Source organism: Loxodonta africana, chromosome 11, assembly GCF_030014295.1.
Source record: "Loxodonta africana isolate mLoxAfr1 chromosome 11, mLoxAfr1.hap2, whole genome shotgun sequence".
Taxonomy (NCBI): Eukaryota; Metazoa; Chordata; class Mammalia; order Proboscidea; family Elephantidae; genus Loxodonta; species Loxodonta africana.
Window position 1 is genome coordinate 24,930,356 of NC_087352.1, and position 26,876 is coordinate 24,957,231.

At 41.3% G+C, this 26,876-nt stretch overlaps 1 protein-coding gene across 1 annotated transcript; it reads left to right on the plus strand.

Annotated features, from left to right (window-relative positions):
- The first annotated feature begins 17,406 nt into the window (after nucleotides 1–17,406).
- On the plus strand, nucleotides 17,407–21,822 carry LOC104845576 (vomeronasal type-1 receptor 4-like). Its single transcript, XM_023544117.2, has 2 exons — nucleotides 17,407–17,438; nucleotides 20,898–21,822. Exons 1-2 carry the CDS (start codon nucleotides 17,407–17,409, stop codon nucleotides 21,820–21,822), a joined length of 957 nt encoding a protein of 318 aa, XP_023399885.2.
- The last annotated feature ends 5,054 nt before the right edge of the window (nucleotides 21,823–26,876 follow it).

A 26,876-nucleotide genomic window follows, 5' to 3' on the forward strand; every position in this document is an offset into this window, starting at 1 on the left:
AGTCCCTATGCTGAGAACCTACTAGTCCTAGGTGAAAACTGATGCCAAGACATAAGGAGGTCTCCAAGGGACGCACAGCCCACAGATTTTGAAAAGAGATAAGGACTTTCCCCAGAGCCAAGAGCAAGAGAAAACATTCCCCTAGGGCTGGCACCCTGAATTCAGACTTTTAGCCTCTGAAACTGTGAGAGAATAAATTTGTTTGTTAAAGCCATCAACTTGTGTATTTCTCTTACAGCATCACTAGATAACTAAGACATCTACTTCTTTAGCCTGAGGGAAGAAATCAAGTTTATGCTCAATAATCATAGAGTTGGGGGACCATGGTGAATTCTTGCCTTCCAAGCTGGAGACTCAGGTTTTATTACTGGCCAATGCACCTCATACACAGCTACCACCCGACTAACAGTGGAGGCTTACATGTTGATATGATCTGAACAGGTTTCGGTGGAGCTACCAGACTAAGACAGACTCAGAAAATCATCCAGTGAAAACCCTATGGACCACAGTGGTCTGATCTCATTGTATATAGAATTACCATGAGTTGGGGGCTAACTAGGTGGCAGCTAACAACAGTATAACATCCCAGAGTGGAGGGACAAAATACGAATAAATGTCAGACATTTTGGCAGGCATGTACTTGTAAATGAATAATTTCTAAGGATCAGCACAAAACTGATTCCTATGAGGTGAAGTTTAAAGATGTCTCAAACGTTCAGCTTTTCCGAACTGCTGTACCACCCCATCATCCCTACCATCAATTACTCTTCCTGCCCTCAGTACTCTCCCTCCCATTTTTGGGTTCCATAATTTGCTGCAACATCTCACAGAACTCACGAAGTGTCAAGAAAATGGCTTATAAGGTTGTGGAAGCTGGCAAGTCCTAAATCTGTGGGCCAGGCTTCAGGCTGAGGCTTCTCCTGACTCATGTGGTTGCAGGGGCTGACAAGCTCAAATTGACAGGCCAGCTGCCCTGGTTCACAAAGCTGTGAAAGCTGGGAAATCAGGTCAGATGATAGGTTGCTGGCTTAAGTTCCAAGAATCAGAAGTCACATGATGACAAGCCAGATGCAGGATTCAGAGCAAAAGAGAGAGTGCTACCAGAGCATTTACATATATATTGGACACAGATCATATCCTCAAGGAAACTCCATTTACTTGAGCAAAATTGTGACTTGAATAAAGGTGGTAGGGGTGCTGACTGGAATAAAGGTGGTGAGTCGAGTCATACCCTCTTGTAAGGTGGTGACTCAAGATACATCCCACCCTAACCCTGCCTCATTAACATCACAGACAACTCACTCCCAACTGGGACCATAAGAGCATGTCACAAAATGGAGGATAATTGCATCAGATCACAAAATGAAGGATGTAATTTGGCAGTTGTATGATGATGACTACATCATTTGGCAGGTGTGTAATGTAGCTATCATTATACAACTGCCAAAGTACATCATTATGTAACTGCCAAACCACCAAAAATCATGGCCCAGCCAAGTTCACACGTAACTTTAACCATCACAGGTTCCAGACACTGTATTTACATTAGCAGCAAGCTGTCCAATCCCCTTGGTGGGCCATAAGCACCTTATGTGCATAGTTCCACCCAATCATTGTGTGGGAGTCAGAAATGCTATGGCTAGAAAGGCCATATTAAGTAATTCACTGCACCGCATCTTGTCACCCAAAGAGTCACGGATAGAATAAATCACCTCATTACCTCATTTGCTGCCTCTTAACTGCGATTTTAAGGAGTTCCTGGGTGGTAACAAAATGTTAAGTGCTCGACTGCTAACTGATCATCCTGACTGTGGAACAGACCATCAAGTGTTCATAAGCAAGTCCAAGCTGAAGCTGAAAAAAATCAGAACAAGTCCAAGAGAGACAAAGTATGACCTCGAGTATACCCCACCTGAATTTAGAGGCCATCTCAAAAATAGACTTGACACTTTGAATACTAATTGCTGAATACCAGGCGAGTTGTGGAATGACATCATACTTGAAGAAGCAAGAGGTCATCAAAACAACAGGAAAAGAAAGAAAAGACCAAAACCGATGTCAGAGGAGACTCTGAAACTTGCTCTGGAACATCAAGTAGCTAAAACAAATGGAAGAAATGATGAAGTAAAAGAGCTGAACAGGAGATTTCAAAGGGCGACTTAAGAAGACAAACTAAAGTATTATAACGACATGTGCAAAGACCTGGAGTTAGAAAACCAAAAAGGAGAAACATGCTTGGCAGTTCTCAAGCTAAAGGAACTGAAGAAAAAATTCAAGCCTCGAGTTGCAATATTGACGGATTCTACAGGAAAAATATTAAACAATGCAGGAAGCATCAAAAGAAGGTGGAAGGAATACAAAGAGTCACTATACCAAAAAGAATTGGTCAGTGTTCAACCATTTCAGGAGGTAGCATATGATCAGGAACCTGTGGTACCGAAGGAAGAGGTTCAAGCTGCACTGAAGGTGTTGTTGAAAAACAAGGCTCCAAGAAGTGATGGAACACCAATTGAGATGTTTCAACAAATGGGTGCAGCACCAGAAGTGCTCACTCACCTATGCCAAGAAATTTGGAAGACAGATTCCTGGTCAACTGACTAAAAGAGATCCATATTTATGCCTATTCCAAAGAAAGGTGATCCAACCAAATGCAGAAATTATCAAACAATATCATTAATATCACATGCCAGTAAAATTTTGCAGAAGAGCATTCAAAAGCGGCTGCAGAAGTACATCAACAAAGAACTGCCAGATATTTAAGCCAGATTCAGAGAGGACATGGAACCAGGGATATCATTGCTGATGTCAGATGGATCCTGGCTGAAAGCAGAGAATACCAGAAAGGTGTTTACTTGTGTTTCATTGACTACGCAAAGGCATTCGGCTGTGTAGATCATAACAAAATACGGATCACATTGTGAAGAATGGGAACCCTAGAGCACTTAATTGTGCTCATGAGGAACTTGTACATCAATCAAGAGGAAGTTGTTTGAACAGAACGAGGGGATGCTGCATGGTTTAAAGTCAGGAAAGGTGTGCGTCAGGGTTGTATCCTTGCACCATACCTATTCAATCTGTATGCTGAGCAAATAATCTGAGAAACTGGACTATATGTGGAAAAATGGAGCATCAGGATTGGAGGAAGACTCATCAACCTGCCTTATGCAGATGACACAAACTTGCTTGCTGAAAGTGAAGAGGTCTTATCATGGATTGAATTGTGTCCCCCAAAAATATGTGTATCAATTTGGCTAGGCCATGATTCCCAGTATTGTGTGATTGTCCACTATTTTGTCATCTGATGTTTTCCTACGTGTTGTAAATTCTACCTCTATGATGCTAATGAGGTGGGATAGGTGGCAGTTATGTTAATGAGGCAGGACTCAATCTACAAGATTGGATTGTGTCTTGAGCCAATCTCTTGAGATAGAAAGGAGGGAGGCGAGCAGAGAGACAGGGTAACCTCATACAACCAAGAATGCAGACCAGGAGCAGAGCACATCCTTTGGACCCGGGGTTTCTACATGGAGAAGCTACTAGTCCAGGGGAAGATTGATGACAAGGACCTTCCTCCACAGCTGACAAAGAAAGCCTTCCCTTAGAGCAAACACCTTGAATTTGGACTTCTAGACTCTGAGAGAATAAACTTGTTTGTTAAAGCCATCCACTTGTGGTATTCCTGTTATAGCAGCACTAGATGACTAAGATAGGACTTAAAGCCCATACTGATGAAGATCAAAGATCTCAACATAAAAAAAACAAAATTCCTCACAACTGGACCAATAAGCAATATCTTGATCAATGGAGAAAAGATTGAAGTTGTCAAGGATTTCATTTTACCAGGATCCAGAATCAACACCAATGGAAGCAGCAGTCAAGAAATCCAAGGATGCATTGCATTGGGTAAATCTGCTGCAAAAGACCATTTTAAAGTGTTAACAAGAACAGATGTTACCTTGGAGGCTATGGTGAACCTGACCCAAGCCATGGTGTTTTCATATGCATGAGAAAGCTGTACAATGAATAAGAAAGACCGAAGAACTGATGCCTTTGAATTATAGTGTGGGCGAAGAACACTGAATACACCATGGACTGCCAAAACAACAAATAAATCTGTCTTGGAAGAAATACAGCCAGAAATGCTCCTGAGACACAAGGATGGTGAGACTACATCTCATGTACTTTGGACGTGCTGTCACGAAGTACCAGTCCCTGGAGAAGAGCATCATGCTTGCTGAAGTACAGGGCCAACAGAAAATAGGAAGACCCTTAACAGGATGGGTTGACACAGTGGCTGCAACAATGGGCTCAAGCATAACGATTGTGAGGGTGGCACAGGACCGGGCAGTGTTTCGTCTTGTTGTACATGGGGTTGCTATGAGTCCGAACTGACTTTACGGCACCTAACAACAACAAATAACTGAAAGGTTGGTGCTTCAAACCCACCTAGAGGCGACACAAAACAAAGACCTGGCAATCTGATTCTGAAGGTCACAGCCTTGAAACCCTATGGATCACAGTTCTACTCTGACACACACAGGGTTGCCATGAGTCTGAATGATCCAATGGCAACTAATAGCAGCTGCAATTTTAGAAGTCCGAGAAGTGTTAAAAGAAATTCTTGAATATTGCACTCACCTCTCCTTTACTTGGGTTCTCCTTTGGCCTTTAGCTGCTTCCACAGGCAGCTTGGTATTGCTGAGAAATTGGCTGTTACCTCCTGTCTTAGGCTGGGTTCTCCAGAGAAACAAAACCAATGAAGTGTGTGTGTGTATATGTATATTCAATGGCAACGGCTTTTTTTTAAATATACATATATATGTATTTATTTATCTCAGAAATGGCTAACAGGGTTGTGGAGGTTGGCAAGTCCCAAATCTGTGGGTCATGCATCAGACAGGAGGCTTCCCTGACTCATGCAGTGGCAAAAAAAAAAAAAAAAAAGCAGGGGCTGATAAATTCCACATCAGCAGTTCCAAGGGCAGGCTGCTGGCTGGCTCACAGGGCTGTGGAAGCTGGCTATCTTGGCAAGGGAAGGTCAGAGGGCAGCCTGCTGGCTCTACTCTCAAGAACCAGAGGTCAGATGCAGGATCCTGAGCAACGCCCAGAGTTTTGCCAGAATGTCCATATATATACATTGAATGCAGGCTATACCCAGGAGAAAACTCCCCTTACAACTGACTGGCTTATCACATCATGTTGCATCATGGAGGTGATCGCATTATATTACTTATGGAAGAGCAATCAGTCCAATATCTGCAAAACCACTGAGAATCATAACTTAATCAAATTGACACGTCACATAAACCATCGCACCTTCCCTCCTCCCCCCTTAATCGTTCAGGGCCACTCCTCTTAATGCAATCCTATTGTGATGTAGCTATCTAAGGGATTGAGAAGCCTACTGTTGAAATATAGTTTATTTTATCCTGAGAGTGTATATTCTATTTGTTGTTGGGTGCCTTTGGGTCGATTCCAACTCAGAGCAACCCCATGTGACAGAGTAGAACTGGCCCATAGGATTTTCTAGGGGGTCGCACCCCGTCTTCGGCGCCTGTGTCCCCGTGGCTACTCACGCGCCGACCAGGCATCCCCAGCTTGTCTCGGGGGGCGCGCGGCACAACGGGCCCTGCTTCCCCACTATGCCTTCCCCAGCACCGTCGAGCCCTCGGGGTTGGGGGTCGTAGTGGTGGTGGTCGAGGGGGTTGCCCGCTGCTCGCCGTCTCCCGGCACCCACCCTGGCAGGGGAACCCGGCTCTCCCTCCGTCCGCCCCGGAGGACGGCCACCTTCCCTCCCCCCTTTCCGACACTGCCTTCTCTGACCTCCCGGCACATCTGGGCCCTTGCCCTGCCTCCCCCTGCCAGCCCTCGACCCCGCATCGTCCCGCCGTCGCCCCGCGCCCTCCTTGGCTCGGGGCCTGGTCCGCGCGGGTGCCGAAAGGGACGCGGGTAGGTCCCGAGCACCGCCCGTCCGGTGTCGGGGTGGGAAAGAGAGGGGCGCGGTTGGGAGGAGCCGGTGGGGGTGGCCGCGCCCGGAAGGACGGGTCCCGGCGCCGAAGGCGGGTGGCGGGAGCTTTTCCCAGTCGCTGGGTCGCAGAGCCGCGGTGGTGCATCCCGTGGGCGGCCTCGGCCGGGGGTCCGCGTCCAGGCGACCACCTGACTTACCCCCGCCCCCGTCCCGCCCACCACCCAGGTCAGGTACTTAGCGCGTCCCCGCGCGGAGGTTTAAAGACCCTCGCGGGTCGCCTGTCGGCTGTGGTTCAGGGCAGCGAGCCGCAGGGAGTTCGGAGGCCTGTCCTCCCCTCTCCCCGAGACTCTGCCCCCTGGCCAGGGCGAGTGCCCAGTGTTGTGAAAAGGAGCGCTGGTGAGTAGTGGTTAAAAGCTTGGCTCCTAACCAGAAGACCCGCAGTTCGAATCCACCAGCCGCTCTTTGGAAACTCCGGCAGTTCTACTCAGTCCTGTAGGGTCGCTGTGATTCGGATCCGACTGGGTGGCAACGAATTTGGTTTTGCTTGGAATCTCTACTGGAGCAGATCACCAGGGCTCTTTTATATTCTGTTTGATTGGACAAAATATGAGCTTGCTACCACTCAAAAATTAGATGAAACCTTATGTCAGCAATTCCCCCTCTTGCCCCCATTGGTTCACTTTAGGAATCATTCCTCTGAAATAGATTACAAGAAAAATGCATTCATTTTTATGCTGAGCCAGATTACTGGATAATATTACATTATTGTTTTTAGATGTGGTCTAATCGACTCACAGCGACCCTACCTACAACAGAACAAAACACTGCCCCTTCTTGGGCCATCCTCATAATTGTTGTTATGCTTGAGCCCATTGTAGCAGCCACTGTGTCAATCCATGTTGTTGAGGGGCTTCCTCTTTTTCACTGACCCTCTACTTTACCAAGCATGATGTCCTTCTCCAGGGAGTGTTCCCTCCTGTTAGTATGTCCAAAGTACGTGAGGCTTAGTGTCACCATCCTTGCTTCTAAGGAGGATGCTGACTATTACATTAAACCCACCGCCATCGAGTTGATTCCGACTCATAGCGGCCCTATAAAACAGAATAGAACTGCCCCATAGAGTTTGCAAGCAACACCTGGTGGATTCAAACTGCTGACCTCTTGCTATAGCACTTACCCACTACGCCACCAGGGTTTCCGTATTACATTAGTGGGATTATAAAAATGTATAGACTCAAAAAGAAAGTATAGACTTATTTGCACAGCAATATCAAAATGAAGTCAATGGGCATAGCTGTTAGATGAAATCCTGTTTCATATGTTTATGTTGGTTGCTGTTGTTAGTTGCTATCCAGTCGTCTCTGACTCATGGCAACCCCACGTACAACAAAATAATATGTTGCCTGCCCCCTCACCATCTTCATAGTCATTGGTATGTTTGAGTCCATTGTTGAATCCATTCCATCTGGGATCTTTAGAATCCTGGAGGAAGGAAAAGAAGATTTAAAACAAAAAGATCAAGAATGATACAAAGAGAAGAAATTACTTTTTTGGACTGCTAGCAAACTCCACTTGAGAGCATCAACTACTTGAGGAGATAGCTCATGATGAACCCTGGTCTTCGTCCTGATAGTTTGTAAAGTGCCTAATATAGATGAAGACATGAATGGCACATTTTTCACACTTCTAAATTATTCCTATGAATTCTCAACATTTTTCTGGAACATAGATAAACAAATTGAAGTAAATAAAGACTACCTAAAGTTTCATCCACCAGATGGCAACACTAATTACAGCTGATTGCAATGAACATAAAATGAGTTTCCATCACTCTGTTGAAACCAAAATCCAATCATACTGACTAATCTTATTTAGTACTATAAGCAAAGCTTTAATGGTATAATATATACCAGAGGAACCATAGTACTAACAACTGACAGAAAAATATATAAGATAAGCTTGTGAAATTAGCTCGTTAGGTCTCATCTAATTTAAAATGATAGTAATGTAATCCTACCTTCATATTTAAGAAAAAACATACTCTCAGGATTAAAGATTTCACCTAGTTTAATATAAACCCTGACTACGTCACCAGTAACAATATCATAGGCTACAAGAATTAAATCAGCATCTAACTGGATTAAAGAGGTGAGGCAGGATGTGAACAAGGAAGAGGAACCTCCCCCATAAAGGCTCTTTTGTGTCTGCTTCCCACGAGAGCTGAGCTACTGGTGGAAGCGGCTGGAGCCGAGGAGAGTCGGGAGCAGGAGAGGTGAGTCTAACCTCAAGCATATTCTTTTTTTCACCTCTCAGGTGTCTAGAAATGGCAGTTGTGATATAGAAGGATAAGAAGGATTTAGTAATTATTGATTTAATGAGTGGCCTCTGAGTGCCAACTCAATGCCAAGCACAATGTTGAAAATTAGTCTCACTGGATCCTGCAAGTCTAAAATGGCTGGGCAACAATTAGATGTTCAGTCCCAGGAATGACATTTATTTTTGGAAATCAAATTGTAACTTGGGTCCCTTTAAGAGATGATGAAATTGCAGCCCCTTTCACTGCTTCAGATGTTCCACGTAGCGCTGTGTAACACGGCCAGGCTAGGGCTGAAGAGGTGGACACTCTCCATGACCAGGGACCCTTTCTTCACTCCACTCAAAGCACAATGATGATTTGTGCCTTTCTTTTGGTTAGAAGATCAGATCTCTGAAATAGGAGCCATGTAACTTTTATACTTATACTCTCAATGCCTTGTTCTAGGGATGACCACTGTTGGGACACAATAACCATAGGCATGTCCAAGTTGTCACTTGTCAGAACTAGTAGTCATTCATCTCTTGGAAGTTCACTTACCATTACCTTTTGCCATCCAGTCAACTCCAACTCATGTTGACCCCATGTGTATCAGAGTAGAACTGTGCTCCATAGGGCTTTCAATGCTGATTTTTCAAAAATAGGTCCACCAGCTTTTCTTCTGAGGCACCTCTGGGTGGACTTGAGTCTCTAACCTTTTGGCTAGCAGCTTAAGGCATTAATCATTTGCACCCTCCAGGGACTCTGGAAATTCACTTACCATATTCATTTTACCCTGGCAATGAACATGGATGAGCACTTTAAAGAAGCAAGCAGATATTCCATGTGCCCAGCCTATAATGAGAACCCCGTGTACCTGAAATGCTGATACGTCTGCTGCCTCCAGTGCATCAACTCTCTGCAGAAGGAGCCCCATGGAGAGGGCGTGCTGTGCCCTGTCTGGCCTGTGGTCTCCCAGAAGGATGACATCAGGCCCAGTCTCCAGCTGGGGAAGCTAGTCTCCAAGATCATGGAACTGGAGCCCCAGGTGAAAAAGATTCTGAAGATGAACCCAAGGATGCTGAAGTTCCAGGGTGAGGAATCTGTACAGCCCTGCCCCCTCCCCACCCCCACAAAAACCCAAAACCAAATCAGTTGCTGTGGAGTCCACTCTAACTCATGGCAACCCCATGTGCGTCAGTAGTACTGTGCTCCATAGAGTTCGCAATGGCTGATTTTTCAGAAGTAGATTGCCAGGCCTTTCTTCCAAAGCACCTCTGAGTGGACTCAAACCTCCAACCTTTCAGTTAGCACCTGAGCACATTCACCATTTGCACCACCCAGGGACACCCCAGTATGGAAAAGAGTCCCATATTGCTACAAAACTTACCTAGGATAATTTGAACTAGTCAGGGAGGCCAAGGAAATTTCTCCAGAAAAAGTCCTGGTTTAAGGAAGAAGAGTGAAAAAAGAAACTCAAGTGAATGAGTTATTAGGCCTTTGCAGTAGGAGAGAGGAATGGGGCCATTGTTTGTCCATTTCCTGATCTATTTTACTCTCCGCGGTGGCCATGACCTTGGATGTGAATACAGCCAATAGCCTCCTCACCATTTCTGCTGACCTGAGGACAGTCAGCTGTAGGTGTTTCAAACACCAGCTGACTGGGTGTGTGGAGAGGTTTGACTATGCCTTGTGTGTCCTGGGCTCCACTTGGTTCACCTCCGGCCGCCATTACTGGGAGGTGTCATGAGAACAAGCCAAGAATGGGATCTGGGCATTTGCAGAAAATCCACTCATCGACGAGGAAACATTCAGCTGTCTACAGAACGTGGACTCTGGACAGTGGGTTTGAGAAAGGGGGGCTACTTCTTTGCCAGCATCACACCTGCCTTGGAACTCTGTGTGGACTCCAATTTGCGCCAAGTGGGCATTTTCCTGGATATGGACGTGGGAAGACTGTTCTTTTTCAACATGAGCGATGGATCCCATGTCTTCACATTCACCAAGATTTCTGCTGTGGAGACTGTGCCCACTTTTTTGCTCCTTCAAATCCAAGTAATAATGATCCGGGCTCCCTGAGTATCTGTCCTGTGATGAATTTTTATTTAAGCTTGATTGAGGAGGTTGTGAATTAAATAAATATTTGGATATGGAAGAACACATTATGTGACTTTCTAAATGTTAGGGAAACAACACTTATTCACAGTAAGATGTGTGTGTAAAGCTTTTTGGGGGAACCTTACCAGGTGCTGTGGAGCATACCCAACTTGTGGTGACCCCATGTGTTTCAAAACTGCTCCATGGGGTTTTCATGACAGTGACCATTTGGAAGTAGATTGCTAGGTCTTCCTAAACTGTTTGCATCACCCAGGGGCTCCAGCGAGAACCTCCAAACACGAAACCAAACATATTGCGGTTTAGTTGTTTGCGACTCATAGAGACCCTGTAGGACAGAACATAACTGCCCCATAGGGTTTCCAATGCTGTAAACCCTTATGGAACAGAGAGTGGCTGGTGGGTTCAAACTGCTGACCTTTTGGTTAGCAGCCAAGCACTTCAACCACTGTGCCACCAGGGCTCCTTCAGGGAGAAGCTAGTAGAGGCAAAATCAATCCACTGGGGTGGGTCTTTTCCACATCTGAGACTACCTGCTGGTACCAAAGAGAATATCACCTCTGCTCATGATCGGCTTCAAATAAATAAATGGAATACACGTTAGGGATCAATCCTCCAGTGTGTAAGGGTCAATTAAGTACAAATGCAAGAACATTCACAAAAATGTGTGAATGTTGTTAAAGTTATAAAGTAAGTAAAACTAAAAAAATAACAAAATAATAAAGACTTTTTGACATATATACATATATATATATCATTTTTGCAGCTCCAAATCAGTGGAAAAATGCAATGCAAAAGGACTTCTAAGAAAATATTGCTCACAATTATTAGTTGGAGTTATGTGTTTTTTGGCTTGCCTCAGGGAAACAACAGTGGGGGTGTGCCTTTGCTTTGGACTTGAAAAAAGAGTTTCCAACAAAAACCAGGAAGTGAAGACCATGGTAATGAAAGTCAATCAGAGAAATGAAAGGCAGTTTAATCTAATCACCTAAATGCCATCTACTCCCTCTTCAAAAAACAGGGCTATTTCCTACTTCATTCCGTATCTGTCTCAGAATTTTTTTTTTTAAATGAAATTGTCCATTTCATCTAAGTTGTCAAATTCATTGACATGAAATAGCCCAGTATCCTATTCTTTTGTCATATGTGTAGGATCTGTATTAAGCAGCATGCTTTCATTTCTGATCTGGATAATTTGTATTCTCTGTTTTTTGTCTGTTTGTTTCTTTTTTCCCCTTAGTCTAGCTGGTATTTTATTATGACCTATGAGTCCTCAGAAAACAAGGTAAATATTTTATTAAAAAATCAATTTTGTTAGATTATTAATTGTAATGTAAGGGAAATAAATTATAAAAATAATTTTGATGCTGTCATTTGAAAAAACAACAACAACAACAAAAAAAAAAAAAACAGAGCCTTCACTGACTGACTAATCGGTGGGAGACAGTTTGGGAGTTTATTTACCAAATCTCTAAAAGTGGATCTGCACAATTTTGGAGGAAAAGTGTGATTTTTGAAAGACTTCTGAGTAGTTTTAATTTTTTTCCTTGATCTAAACATGAGGAGGTTTTACTTTTGCGAGCAAAAACTGTTTCAAACTAGCTTCTTTCATGAGAACTAATTTTTTTTTTTTTCCCTAGTAACTTGGGGAAAATATTGTTTTGGATAATCTTGTCTTTTTTAAATCATGCTTCAGGTATAAGTTTACTGAGCACATTACATTAGTTTCTTATTAAACAATTAATAGGTAAATTGTTTTGCGACATTGGTTGCCAGCACCTCGATGTGTCAACACTCTCCCCCTCTTGACCTCAGGTTCCCCATTTATATTTGTCCAGTTCTCTTGTCCCTTCCTGCCTTCTTGTCTTTGCTTTTGGGCTTGTGTGCCCCTTTAGTCTCGTATACATGGATGAACTATGTGCATTATTGTTTTATTGTTGTTGTTGTTGTTAGGTGCCTTCGAGTTTGTTCTGACTTATAGGGACCCTATGTGCAACAGAAAGAAACACTGCCCGGTCCTGTGCCATCCTCCCAATTGTTGTTATGCTTGAGCTCATTGTTGCAGCCACTGTGTCAATCCATCTTGTTGTGGGTCTTCCTCTTTTTTGCTGACCCTCTACTTTACTAAGCATGATGTCATTCTCCAGGGATTGATCCCTCCTGATCACATGTCCAAAGCATATATGACATAGTCTTGCCATCCTTGCTTCTAAGGAGTATTCTGGCTGTACTTCTTCTAAGACAGATTTGTTTGTTCTTCCTGTAATCCATGGTATATGCAATATTCTTTGCCAACACCATAATCCAAAGGCATAAATTCTTCTTCAGCTGTTTTATTCATCTGCATAGCACAGGCTGTTAATGAGTCTTCCTCCAATCCTGATGCCCCATTCTTCATGTAGTCCAGGTTCTCAGACCACTGGCTCAGCATACAGACTGAATAATTGCAGTGAAAGGATACAACTCTGATGCATGCCTTTCTGGACTTGAAACCATGCAGTATCCCCCTTGCTCTGTTTGAAAGGCTTCCCCTTGAACTATATACAGGTTCCTCATGAGCACAATTAAATATTCCAGAATTCCCATTCCTTGAAATGTTATCCATAATTTCTTAGGATCCACACAGTCGAACGCCTATGCATAGTCAATAAAACATAGGTGTTCCTAGTATTCTCTGCTTTCAGCCAGGATCCAGCTGACATCAGCAATGACGGTCCCTCGTTCCATGTCCTCTTCTGAATCTATCCTGAATTTCTGGCAGTCCCCTATCATGTGCTGCTGCAACTGCTTTTGAATGATCTTTAGCAAAATTTTACTTGTGTGATATTAATGATATTATTTGATAATTTCCACATTTGACTGAATCATCTTTCTTTGGAATAGGCAAACTATGGGTCTCTTACAGTAGGTTGGCCCAGGTAGCAGTCTTCCAAATTTCTTGGCATACTCTGCATCCGTTTGTTGAAAGATCTCATTTGGTATTCTGTTAATTCCTGGGGCCTTGTTCTTCGCCGAAGTCTTCAGTGCAGCTTGGACTTCTTCCTTCAGAATCATCAGTTCCTGATCATATGCTACCTCCCAAAATGACTAAACGTCATTAATTCTTTTTGGTACTGTGACTCAGTGTATTTCTTCCATTTTGGTGCTTCCTGTGTTGTTCAGTATTTTGCCCATAGAATCCTTCACTGTTGCAAGTCGAGGCTTGAATTTTTTCTGCAGTTCTTTCAGCTTAAGGAATGAGAACATGTTCTTCCCTTTTGGTTTTCTAACTCCAGTTGTTTTCACATTCATTGTAATACTTTACTGTCTTCTTGAGCTGCCCTTTGAAATATTCTGTTCAGCTCTTTTATTTCATCATTTCTTCCACTTGCTTTAGCTACTCTATGTTCAAGGACAAGTTTTAGAGTCTCTTCTGACATCCAATTTTGGTCTCTTCTTTATTTCCTGTCTTTTTAATGACCTCTTGCTTTCTTCATGTATGATGTCCTTGATGTCATTCCACAACTTGTCTGGTCTTCGGTCATTAGTGTTCAATGTGTCAAATCTATTCTTGAGATGGTCTCTGAATTCGGGTGTGATATACCCAAGGTTGTACTTCAGCTCTCATGGACTTTGTTTAATTTTCTTCCGCTTGAACTTGAACTTGCATATTAGCAATTAATAGTCTGTTCCACAGTCAGCCCTGGCCTTGTTCTGACTGATGATATTGAGCTTTTCTATCATTTCTTTCCACAGACATAGTCAGTTTCATTCCTGTGTATTCCACCTGGTGAGGTCCAGGTGCAGAGTTGCCTTTTATGTTGTCGAGAAAAGTATTTGCAATGAAGAAGTCGGTGGTCTTGCAAAATTCTATCATGAGATGTTTGGTATTGTCTCTATCACCAAGGCCATATTTTCCAAAGATCAACCCTTCTTCTTTGTTTCCAACTTTCACATTCCAATCACCAGTAATTATAAATGTACCCTGATTGCATGTTCAGTCAATTTCAGACTGCAGAAGTTGGTAAAAATCTTCAGTTTCTTCAACTTTTACCCTCGCTGTTGGTGCATAAATTTGAATAACAGTCATATTAACTGGTCTTCCTTGTAGGTATGTGGATATTATCCTGTCACTGACAGCATTGTACTTCAGGATAGATCTTGAAATGTTCTTTTTAATGAATTCAACACCATTCCTCCTCAGCTTGTCATTCCTGGCATAGTAGACCACATGATTATCTGATTAAAATGGCCAATACCAGTCCATTTCAGGTCACTAATGCCTAAGATATTGATGGTTATATGTTCCATTTCATTTTGAATACTTCCAATTATCCTAGATTCATACTTCGTACATTCTACATTCCGATTATTAACAGACGTTTGCAGCTGTTTCTTCTCATTTTGAGTTGCGCCACCTCAGCAAATGAAGGTTACCTAGTGAAGCTGGCTCTGCTAAATCTGTCCACATTGATTTTATAATATCCTCTTTTTGCTGTACTAATATTTCATGGTGAAATATTCTGAGATGGTGCTAACATGCTGGTCCTCCTTACACTTCCACTAACCAGGTTTAACTTCTATTGACAACTTTCATCTAAATCAACCAACGTCATGGTGGTTGCCTAATTGCTGCTCTCAAATTTCATTAGTTGTCAACTACCTCCCTTTGTCTCCATTTGTTTATTTATTCATCCTTATTAATAAATAAATACCTATATTATAAATTAGTTGCAACTGATACAAACATTATTTATTTTCATGATCATGTCCAAGATTTGTCCAGTGGCCAAATTCTTACACAGAAGATGTTTCAGGTTTATCTTGTACCATTGTACAAGGAGGCCTGATTTTAGTCATTTCTACAAGGAATACAGATTTCTTCCAGTGGAGATCAGTATGTGGAAGGAGCTTGGGCTGAAGAGAATGGGAAGGCCCAGTGTACAGAGATGGTGGAACTCAGTCTTACAGTGTTGGACTTTCATTCCAAAGACAGAAGTCACATAGACAAATATGCCAGGGGACAGGTAGTTGAGGTGAATGGGTAAGGACAGACAGATGTAAATTAGAAGAAAGTGGTGAGAACCGGGTCGAATGGGATTGCCCAGTAACTAAATACAAGAGCCCATGACTGCCATGTGGAAATGAGTACTGGGCGCTGAGTCTAGGCAATTCACATACTGTCTGGTGAGACAATGGCAATGTTGGCTATTCCTGGCATCTGAGTGGCATTTCTCCCTTGCACTGCAGGATAAAGTTGGTCTAGGCACAGTGAACTTCACTTTCTCCTTTGGGATCTTCAAAGCATTCTTTAAATTTGGCTCTGCAGAGGTGGCATCTACAGAGCATAGTTATCACTGAGCCAAGCCTGCTGGGAGAGGGCAGACAAAACGTACCCAGTAGCTGTTCAATGCAGGGGAAAACTGGGGTAAGATCATGTCCCTCCATGTTGAAGGGCACAATAGCAGCTCAGTGGGAGCAATGGGGATCAACTAGTATGTGCTCTGGTACAGACTGCCTTAGGGCTCTCAGTGGCCACAGTCCCCATTATGGTTAATGGATGAGTCTCCTTGAATAAGCAAACTGTTTTTGAGCACCATATCATCATACTCTGTTACTGGTATAAAAAAAAAAAAAAAAGACATTAAATAAATGTTTGTGGATTAAAAAAAAAGAAAGAAAGAAATTTAAGGCCACACAAATGTAAATAAAAATAGTGACCAGTTCTTTTAGAAGTGTTTACAAGTTGTCCTACGAGAGCAATATAGAGATATGATTTGTCTTGAGAAAAAGGAAAGGTTCCTGCATGAAGGAACAATTGGTCAGGGCCCTGAGTTTGGTGGAGTTTCTCTAGGTCAGTCAGGCTTAAATATTTCCAAGCAGAAAGAAGGGCTGAACATTTACCTGTGATTTTAAACTGCTATCATTTTTAATAGTTTGTGAGGACTTGGTAGTCAGAATGTCCTTTAGGTACCAAGAGACTGAAATGTTTACAAACTGAGACGTAACAGGATCGTCAGTCCCAGACCCTGGTGGGCATTTCAGAAAGTAAAATGGAGGGCATAAGTCCAGATCACACATTTGTAAACTTGGACATAGCGCCACCTGGGGAAGAGCTGTAAGATGACCCCAAGCCAGTTTCATTGCTACTTCATGAATCAAATATTGTTAAATATGTGTACAATTTAAAAACAAAACGAAACGCAACCTGTTGCCGTCAAGTAGATTCCTACTCATAGGGACCTTATTGGACATTTTAAACTGCCTTTATAATGTTTCCAAGGAAATAATATATATATATATATATATTTTATTATTTTAAGGATATAGTCTTTGAGGAAGCCAACTGCCACATCTTTCTCCTGGTGGGTTCTAACCGATGACCTTTCAGTTAGCACTCCACTGTACAACCAGGGCTCCTTATATCTACGACAGTCACCTAAAAATTAAAACCTGGGCTTTTTATATTTGAAGAAAAAAGACCAAAATAAGCGGGAACACATTTAAGCAAAAAAAATCTCAAATTTCAGTAGAGTTTTGTAATGGGGACATTTTAGATACGCAGAATTTATGAATGGATGTTAAGACCTTCCCATTTTTTGAATGTGAGTATTTCAAACAGAACTGAAAATAGCTGACAGATTAAACTACTCCATCTGTGTCCTGGGCTCCCCTTGGTTCACCTCTGGTTGCCATTACTGGAAGGTGGACACGGGAACAAGCAAAAAATGGATCTGACATTTGTGAGACTCTGTTAGTAGACATTGGACTGTTCTTTTGTCATCAGAGGCTGGATTCTGGACTGTAGATTTGAAAAATGGGGAGGTCTACTCAGCCAGCGTGATGTTTTTAACTAACCTCTGGGTGAACCCTGGTCATACCAAATACAGATTTTCCTGAATATAGACATTGGGAACGTTTTCCTTGGTAACGTTAGTGATAGATCCCATACCTTCGCATACACAAAATTTCTGCTGTGAAGCCCTGGGCACATTTTTTGTTTCTGGAAATACAAATTAAGAATGATCAAGGCTTCCTGACTGTCTCGGATATGATGGATCTGGGTGTGGCCGGTCTTCCGGTGTATCCTGAGCAAGGAAAATAAACCACTGACCAAAAAAAAATTTCTAAAATACTTCATTACATTCACAGTTTAAAAGTGTTCTCTTGGTACACGCTGGTACAAAGTTATAGCAGAAAAATATGGAACACTTTATGAGTCAAGAGCATAAAAGCAGTAGGTGAATTACGAAAAATTATAGTTGTTATGTACTCTGGTTCTCTTCTTTGAGGTTTACAGTTCAATTTCCAAATATTTTCCGTAACACCAACTTAATGTGTTATGGAGGTTATAAACTCTATAAATAAATCTTTGGATACCCAGCAAATTATTTGCTTTTCTAAATAATAAGGGGGAAAAAAGTAAAAAAATGTATAGGATTAAAGACCTGTTGCCACACACAGCAAGAGCTGTGGATCAAAGTCCTGGGAGAGACTAAATTCCAGATCAAATGGTGATGTTCAATAGAAAACAATCATGGGGTCAGTGTGACTCTGGAAATGTGAAAGAACATTGAGGAGAATGCCCGTTTGGGAAAAAAAGTAAAAGAAACCCTTGACCCCCCTTCAAGGTACCCTTCCACCCTTGATGGAACTTTGATTCTGAACTTGAATACTTCCATAGGGAGCACAGGAAACTTTCCCAACTGTCGGACTGCTCTTTAGCATCTTCTCATTAACAGACAAGAGTTGTCCTTAATCACCAGAGGTGGCTCATGCTGACTTGACTGGATGTAAAAATTACTCCTCATTGGAGATGCCCCAGACTCCCCATGCAGACATTGTCACTTGTCTTACAGGTGACATGATAATGGAATCCCTGTGGGGAGACCAGGTCCACGAGTCCTGTCCCTAGAAATATAGTCTCCGGTGTGCTAGGCTCATCCTGAATGACACTTCCCTGCATGGAACTCTGGAGCAAAGAGCAGCCGGGTGAGCGTTTCCTTAGGTTTAAGCTCAGGGCAAGAACAGGACAGAGGGGTATCCAACAGGAAAGGGATTCAGAGTGCAGGCTGTGTAGGACAGTGGGCAGGACAGGAGCTGATGTGCCTCATTAAAAGTGGCCCCATCCATGCTCGGCAGAGCCTGCCAGGGGAGGGTTGTGCTAGGAACTCTTTCAGGTGGAACAAAATATGGGAACCCCTGCAAATCCCTATTCCCTAGACCCTGACTCTGAGACAGAGAGACAGGGGTGGACTCTTTGGAATCCTTGCCGGCTTTAGATGCCAAAGACAGTAAGCTCTTCACTCATGAGATAAAGAGCCTGCTAATGGCCTCAGACGTAACATAGTGCCCCAGGCATGTCAGTTTTTCGTACTCTGGCGGCTTGCATGTTGCTGTGAGGCTGGAAACTATGCCATGTTCTGTTGCACATAGGGTTGCTATGAGTCCAAACTGACTCAATGGCACCTAACAACAACAATTCTACATATTGAGGCTTGGGTATGAATATAGGAGAACAAATCTTGTGCAGTGTTTGGAATAGGACTCAAGCATCCCAAACATAAAACAAGATTCATTGGCACAGACACACACACAAAATGTACAAACTGAAATACGTGGAGAGTTAGCCTAGGGTATAAGAACATACTTAGTTTTCCTTTCCCTAATGCCATTGCAGGACGATGCAATCTTCCCAGTATTTCTGGGAAGATATTCTGGGTCCTTCCTGTGTTTTTTCTGCATTCTGTGTGTGAGCGTTGCTCATATTTATACCTATCTATGTGAGTTTTTTTATGTGAGTAGGAAATACCCTCTCTCCTTCTTTCACCTGTGGCAGAAAGAGGAAAAAAAAAATGTTAGTGGGATGAACTCTAGCTAATTTTGTGTCTGACAAAATAGTGTCACCACTGGAATATGACTGATCAAGCATTTTTACATTATTCTTCTCCCCTGATATACATGGTATGATAAGACATCAAAACAAGTAAACAAATTATCTCTACAATAACACTGCTTTCTAATTCTACTAAACGAGAACATTCTTCCAGCCACTGTGATCAACAATTAACACGATATCCCCATTATATGGTCATACTGCTTTATGACTAATGTTCTCTTTTAATTTGTACTTCATGTTTTCAATGATAAAACAGAAAACAACCCAGATTAGTAAAATTCCCCATGTTACTCTAAGTTATAGAAAGATGATCTTGACACCAGATAAGAGCTTTCTGACTCCAAAGGTTGGACTCCTGACAACCTGCTCTCCTGCCTCTCACTGAAGTCCTGATTTTCTCCCGATGTTACAAATGAGGTGACCAAGGTCCTGAGGAGTCCAGGCCGTGTTCTAATGTCTCAGCGCCAGTAAGTGGCAATTAGGACGGGGACCCAGATCTGGTGAATTCAAAGCTGATGCTATGAAACCCATTATGGGGCTGCTTCCTGTGTAGTCTGCATAACAGTTTAGGAGTTGGGCTCAATTATCCTGAGGAAGAGAGTATTTTGTTAACTCTGAGCTTTGCTTTTGAAATCATTTCTCCCTCTGCACCTTACAATGTCTTTTGAATTCTCAGCAATAATTAAGGACCTTGGCACCTGAGAGACATCACACCTTACCAGGGTAAGTCAATCTCTGTGTTATACACATAGAACCTTGTTACTGACTCATAGGTATCCTGACCAAACTTTAGTGTGACTCCATGTGTGTGATGGATGACTTTGAGTTCAGAGACCTAACCTGATTCTTGCTTGTAAGACTAAGAACCAAGCAAAGAGTCAGACAAAATGTAGGCACTCAAAACTTGACTAAGAATTAAAACAACCTGACTATGTACTGGGCAGAATGATCAGGCATTTAATTTTTCGTGTGAACTGAGGAGAGTGGAGACCGAGATCTGAGTTCTCAGCACTACAAGTTAAGATCCAGGAAATTACGAAGAATTCTAATAGTGAGTGACTGGGAGTCTTTTCTACACTGAATAGAATAGGACATTTAAGGATTACCTTGTATATTCAGAGGACTGTGGCATTTTTGAAAAGCATTTTATATCTAATCATTCTGATGAATAATATTATGAGTCCATCAAGATTGACAATTGATTATTTTGCGATTTTATTCAGTATATGATCTAATCTGCACATTGAGATTTTTTCATTTCACTTTCACAGATCAATAAGTTATTATGGCAGGCAGATGATCATGAATTCTAACCATGGTACAGAGAATCACTTATTCATTGACGACTCAGTACATGTTTATTTAGCACCTGTTCTATGTCAACCATATTAGAGAACAAGACAGACATAGTTAATGAGTGCATGGACCTTATATTCTGGAGGGAAGTCAAAATTTAATGTATATTTTAAAATCAAAATAATAACTGTGAAATGTGAAACTGACCTCAGGTTTATGTTCTCTAAGCTGAGCCCCGCCTGTGAAATACGACTTTTCTTCAGGAGAAGGAAAGGCTGAAGTTACAGCCCCAATTTAGGTAACCAGGAAGTCTGCTGCTGCCTGCAATAGCCCTGTTTTCCCTCCAGGCCACTCTGGCATCCGCCCGGTATCTTTTCAGAAGCTGCCCTCAGAACCACTAGGAAAGTGGCACTGCAAGCCATCTTTGTTTGTTTGACCGGGTTTGGGACTCTGGCCAATGTCATTCTCTTTTTCCATGTCTCTCCAAAATTGCTTGGCCGCATACAGATGCTCACACACATGATTCTTGCCCACATGGCCGTGGCCAACTCCTTGGCTCTCCTTTCCACTGGGATTCCCTACATGATGGCAGCTTTTGATTTTAGGAACCCCCTGTCAAGTCTTGGGTGTAAACTTCTCTATTTCATCCACCGAATGGCTCGCAGCACCAGCCTGTGCTCCACCTGTGTCCTGAGCATCTATCAGCTTGTTACTCTCATCTCCATGACACCAAGGTGGGCAATGATCCGAAGGAAAGCCCACGAGATTATTGGTCCTTCTTGTTGCACCTGCTGGATGTTCAGTGTCCTGATAAATTGCTATATTCCCATGAAAATCACTGGTCCACGGGAAATGCACAATGATACTCACACCCACGGCAAGTGGTTCTGCTCATCGTCGGGTCCCAGTGCGGGCCTTATCACTTTTTCATCAGCCGTGGATGCCATGTTTATTGGCCTCATGGTCTGGGCCAGTGGCTCTATGGTGCTTCTCCTGCAGAGACATCTTCAGAGAGTGCAGCATATTCATACCCTCAACCTCTCCCAGAAATGTGTCCCTGAGACCAGAGCCACCCATACCATCCAGATGCTTGTGGTCACCTTTGTCATCTTCTATACACTGGGTTCTATTTGTGTCTTTTATGCAAGTACTTTTGTAGACTTACGTCTATATTTCATACATGCTGCTCATATTTTGGATTCATGTTTTCCTGCTGTCAGCCCCTTACTGCTGATCCTCAGGGATCCTAGAGCTCCTAGGTTCTGCTCTTGAATTTTTGTGAATCACTGCTTCTAGGTAGCCACAATCACTGTAATCAGTGATCATTAACTGAGTCCCAATTTTTAATTTAAAATTCCTCAATGATTTAGGAGGTGTTTTGGCTTGAACTGTGCTGCCCCTCAAAATGTGTGGCAAATCCTAACCTCTATGCCTGTGGTTAGAATCTCATTTGGGAATGTCTTGTCTTTGTTATGTTAATGTGACAGGATTAGTGTAGGGTGTGTCTTGAATCAATCTCTTTTGTGATATAAAACAGATTAAATCAAACAAGTGAACAAGCGGAGATGGGGAAAGTTGATGCCAAGGAACAAGGACCTTCCTCTAAAGCAGGCAGAGAGAGAGAGGGCCTTCCCCTAGATCTGTCACCCTGAATTTGCACTTCTAGCCTCATAAACTGTGAGAAAATAAATTTCTGTTTGTTAAAGCCACCCGCTTGTGGAATTTCTGTTATAGCAGCACTAGATAACAAAGACAGGAGGGCAATTTGATATTTGTGCTGTACTGGGGGTCTGACAGTCTATTGATGCAATTATGAGCTCGTAAAAAACATCCACAGCCTTTTTTTGGGAAAACTAGTTTCCCCTCTACCAGTACCACTGTAGAGAAGAAACCTCCTTTCTTACGAGAGTTTCCGCATAAAGAGTTTCCAAATTCGTTATCTCAACGTGGATATGGCTAATGCCTGACATACATTGGTTCAGAATTCAATATTGATCCAGATAACTTTCACTCCAGGGTGGGTGGAGATTTTATTTCATAGATATGGATACCTGGAAGATGGAGAATGTGTTAATATACGGTATTTTGTATCTATTTCACTCATATTTCTTTCAATACGCTGGGGTGTAATACAGGAAAGCATTGGTGTCCGATGGATCCTCCTCAAAGACCCTTGCAGATTTTCTTGAACTGGTTGATTCTCAGTCAATATTATTGATTACATGGATGAAGGAATGTTACAGAGTTTGAAGAAAGTGCCATTCATGAATGTGTCATTTGGATTTTTACTTTTCATTATTAAAAAAACAGAAAACAGAGACTTTGGCTGTATTTGTCCTATCTTCTTCTCTTTTCCCCTTTATCTCTTTTTGCCTTTCTTTAGTTTAGTCTCGTTTATTTTAATTTCTTATATTTTTATTTAATTTTTTAAGCTATAATTCTTAATAGTGGTTGTAGTAGCCATTATAAGTATCCATACCTAACATATTACATTGCATTTAGAATTACTATCACCACTTCACAGAATATATCAGAACCATAAATAGTATAACTCCATATATCTCCTCCAATGATTTATGCTTTTATTTTTTATATTTAAAATATACATATGCCTACAATAAATATTAATTTTGCTTTCATTAGTCATGTGTCCTTACAAAAATTGTTGTTGTTAGGTGCCATCGAGTTGGTTCTGACTCATAGTGATTCTATGCACAACAGAACGAAACAGTGCTTGGTCCCGCACCATCTTCACAATCATTGATTATACTTGAGCCCATTGTTGTGGCCACCATGTCAATCCATCTAGCTGAGGGTCTTCTTTTTTTCGCTGACCCTCTACCAAGCATGATGCCCTTCTCCAGGGACTGATCCCTCCTGATAACCTGTCCGAAGTACGTGAGATGAAATTAAAATAACATACAGATTAGATTACAAATTTATTCACGTTTGTCATTTTTCGTGCTCGTTAATATTTATTGTAAAAAATTTGAAGTTGGGTGTCATTTGCCTTCATTATGAAGGACTTCCTTTTACTCTTCTTGCAGTGCAGGCCCTCTGTTCTTGAATTTTCTCAACTTAAACTTTCCTTAAAATAACTACACTTGCATTTTTTTTCTGAAAAATTGTACAAAAGGCCTTTTTGATTGTTTGTTAATGGTAATACAGTGTCATTAAGTTAGCCAGAATCCCCAGTTCTTAGTTGGTTGCAGATCGTAGGCAGATGATTCAAATTTATTTAGGAAAACAAATTGCAAAAATTTATTTAGGTATTTCCACCACATTTTAAAAATAAAGGAAATGGAATACCAACAAATTGCTATTAATTTTAAAGTGATTTGAAATAACTTCAAATATATACAAATATTTCAAGATAGTACAAAGACTCTCATATTCTACTTACCCAGATGCCCCAGCTTGTGACATGTTACCTCATTTGCTCCATCACCTTTGTTGTCTATCTGGTATCACATTATCGTTAGTTGTTTTCTGGGCCACCTGAGAACAAGTTGCTCTACATAGGGCACCACCCTGTGCTCAGGGATCCTAGAACACCTAGGTTCTGCCCTTGAATTGTTAAAACTCACACCTTCTATACTCTCCATGATTATTCTATTCAGTGATTATTTACCGACAACCTATCAGTGATGGTTTTTAGTTTAAAATTCCTCAGCAGTCTTACAAGGTCAATTTTTTACTGGGGGATCCAACAGTCTATTGATGAAATTATGAGCTTAAAGAAATCCATAACATTATGGAGGAAACTAGTTTCCCACTCTACCATTGCCACTGCATAGAAGGAAACTTCTTTAAGAGTATCCTTATAAAGAGTTTCCTTCGGCTTTATCTCAATGTGAATATGGTTGTTTTCCATTAGTGCAGAATTCAATACATTGGAGCAGATTATTTCGACTGCAGAGTGCCTTTTATTTCATAGATGATGGTAAGAAATGTGGAAGATGGAGAATTTTTTTTCTATAGTATTGTGTGTCTTTATTTCATTTATATTTCCTCCAAAATGCTCTGGTGTTGTACACGAAAGTAAAGATGCCCAAGGGATCCTCCTCCAGGAATCTTGCAGATTTACTTTAACTGGTTGATCCTCAGACAATATGCTTGATTAGATGAATTAAAAAATATTAGGGAGGTTGGAAAAGCTTCCATTCATCCATTTCTCATTTGGATTTTTACTTTTCATTATTAAAGAACAGAAACCAGAAAGTTTGGTTTCTATTTGTTCTATCTGCTTTTTTCCCCATATATATATATATATATATTTGGCCTTCTTTTAGGTTAGTCTGATATTTTTTATTCCTATAATTCTTACGTAATAGCTGTAAGGTATAACAATTCTTAGCAGGGTATGTTGTAGTCATATTGTATACTTCCCTAACAGATTCCATTCTACGTACCATTGCAATTGACCACTTCACATAATATATCAGAACCTTTGAATAATATAATTCCATATTCTTTCTTCAGTGATTCATGCTATTGACTTTATATATTTTAAATCTGTACATGATATATAATAAATGCTATTAGTTTTGCTTTCATGATTCAGGTGTCCTTCACGGACATTAAGAAATGAGACAAAATTGTAGATTACACCTTTATTCACGTGTTTGTCATTTCTAGTGTTCGTTAATGTTTATTGTAAAAAGTTGACCTCGGATATAATTTGCTTTCAGTAGGAAGGATTTCCTTTTGTTTTTCTTGCAGTGTAGGCCCTCTGTTGTTGAATTATCTCAGCTCTTATTTATCTTAAAATTGTTTACCATCACTTGCATTTTTTTCTGGCTAACTGGACAAAAGATTTTTTTTATGGTAATACAATGTAATTAAAATAGCCAGAATGCAATAGAAAATTGGGTGAAGATTATAAGCAGATGGTGTAAATTTATTTAGGAAAAGCAAATTGTAAAAATTTATTTAGGTATTTCCACTTCATTTTAAAAATCAAAGAAATGCAGTGTCAACAAATCATTATTAGTGTTTAAAATAAGTTATTTGATATAATTTCAAGTATATAGAAATATCGCAAGAGTAGTACAAAAATTTTCATAGCCTCCTGACTAAAATGCCCCAGGTGTTAATGTTCAGGCTAACTTGGTCCATCACCTTTGTTGTATCTATACTATCCCATTACCATTAGTCTTTTTCTGAGTTATGTTAGAGCAAGCAATTTTGTATGGTGCACACCATCCTTAACTTCTGCAGCGTGATTTTTCATACAACAATCTAGCACATAAGAACCATATGACTACTTGCCATTACGTGGACTCGAACTCATGGTACCTCATGTGTGTTGGAGAAAAACTGTGCTCCGTAGAATTTAAATGGCCAGTTTTTCAAAGGAGAACACCAGATGTGTCTTCTGAGGTACCTCCGGGTAGACTTGAACCTCTAAGCTTTCAGTTAGCCATTGAATGCTTAACCATTTGCACTACCCAGGGGCTTTTTAGGGGATCCTACTAAATGCAAAATCAAACCACTGGGGTTTGTCTTTGTCATAACGAAGGCCACCTGGTTGTACCAAAGAGAATATAACCTCGGCGCATGAGCAGCTTAAAATCAATGGAAAACACATTGGGATCAATCCTTCATGACAAAAGAATCAGTGAAACTACAAACACAAGAAATCTTACAAAAAATACAAAAGCATTATAAAAATAGTTATAAGATAAATGGAAGCTTGATGTTCTCCAGTGACTGGTCCTTCCTGATAACATATCCAAAGTATGTGAGATAAAATCTTGCCATCCTCCCTTCTAAGGAGCATTCTGGCTGTACTTCTTCGAAGACAGATTTGTTCATTTTTCTGCCAGTCCATAGAATAGTTAATATTCTTTCCAACATCGTAATTCAAAGCATCTTCTTCAGTCTTCCTTATTCATTGTCCAGCTTTCACATGCATATGAGGCAATTGAAAATACCATGGCCTGGGTCAGTCACACCTGATTCCTCGGAGTGATATGTTTGCTTTTTAACACTTTAAAGAGGTCTTTTGCAGCACATGTGCCCAATGCAATAGTTCATTTGATTTCTTGACTGCTGCTTCCACGGGCATTGAGCGTGAATCCAAACGCAATGAAATCCTTGACAACTTCAATATTTTCTCCATTTATCACGATGTTGCTTATTGGCCCAGTTGTGAGAATTTTCTTTTCTTTATGTACGGATTACATACTGAAGGCTTTAATCATTGATCTTCATCAATAAGTTCTTCAAACCCACTTCGCTTTCAGCAAGCAAGGTTGTATCATCTGTATATTGTAGGTTGTTAATGAGTCTTCCTCCAATCCTGATGCTCTAGTCTCCTTCAT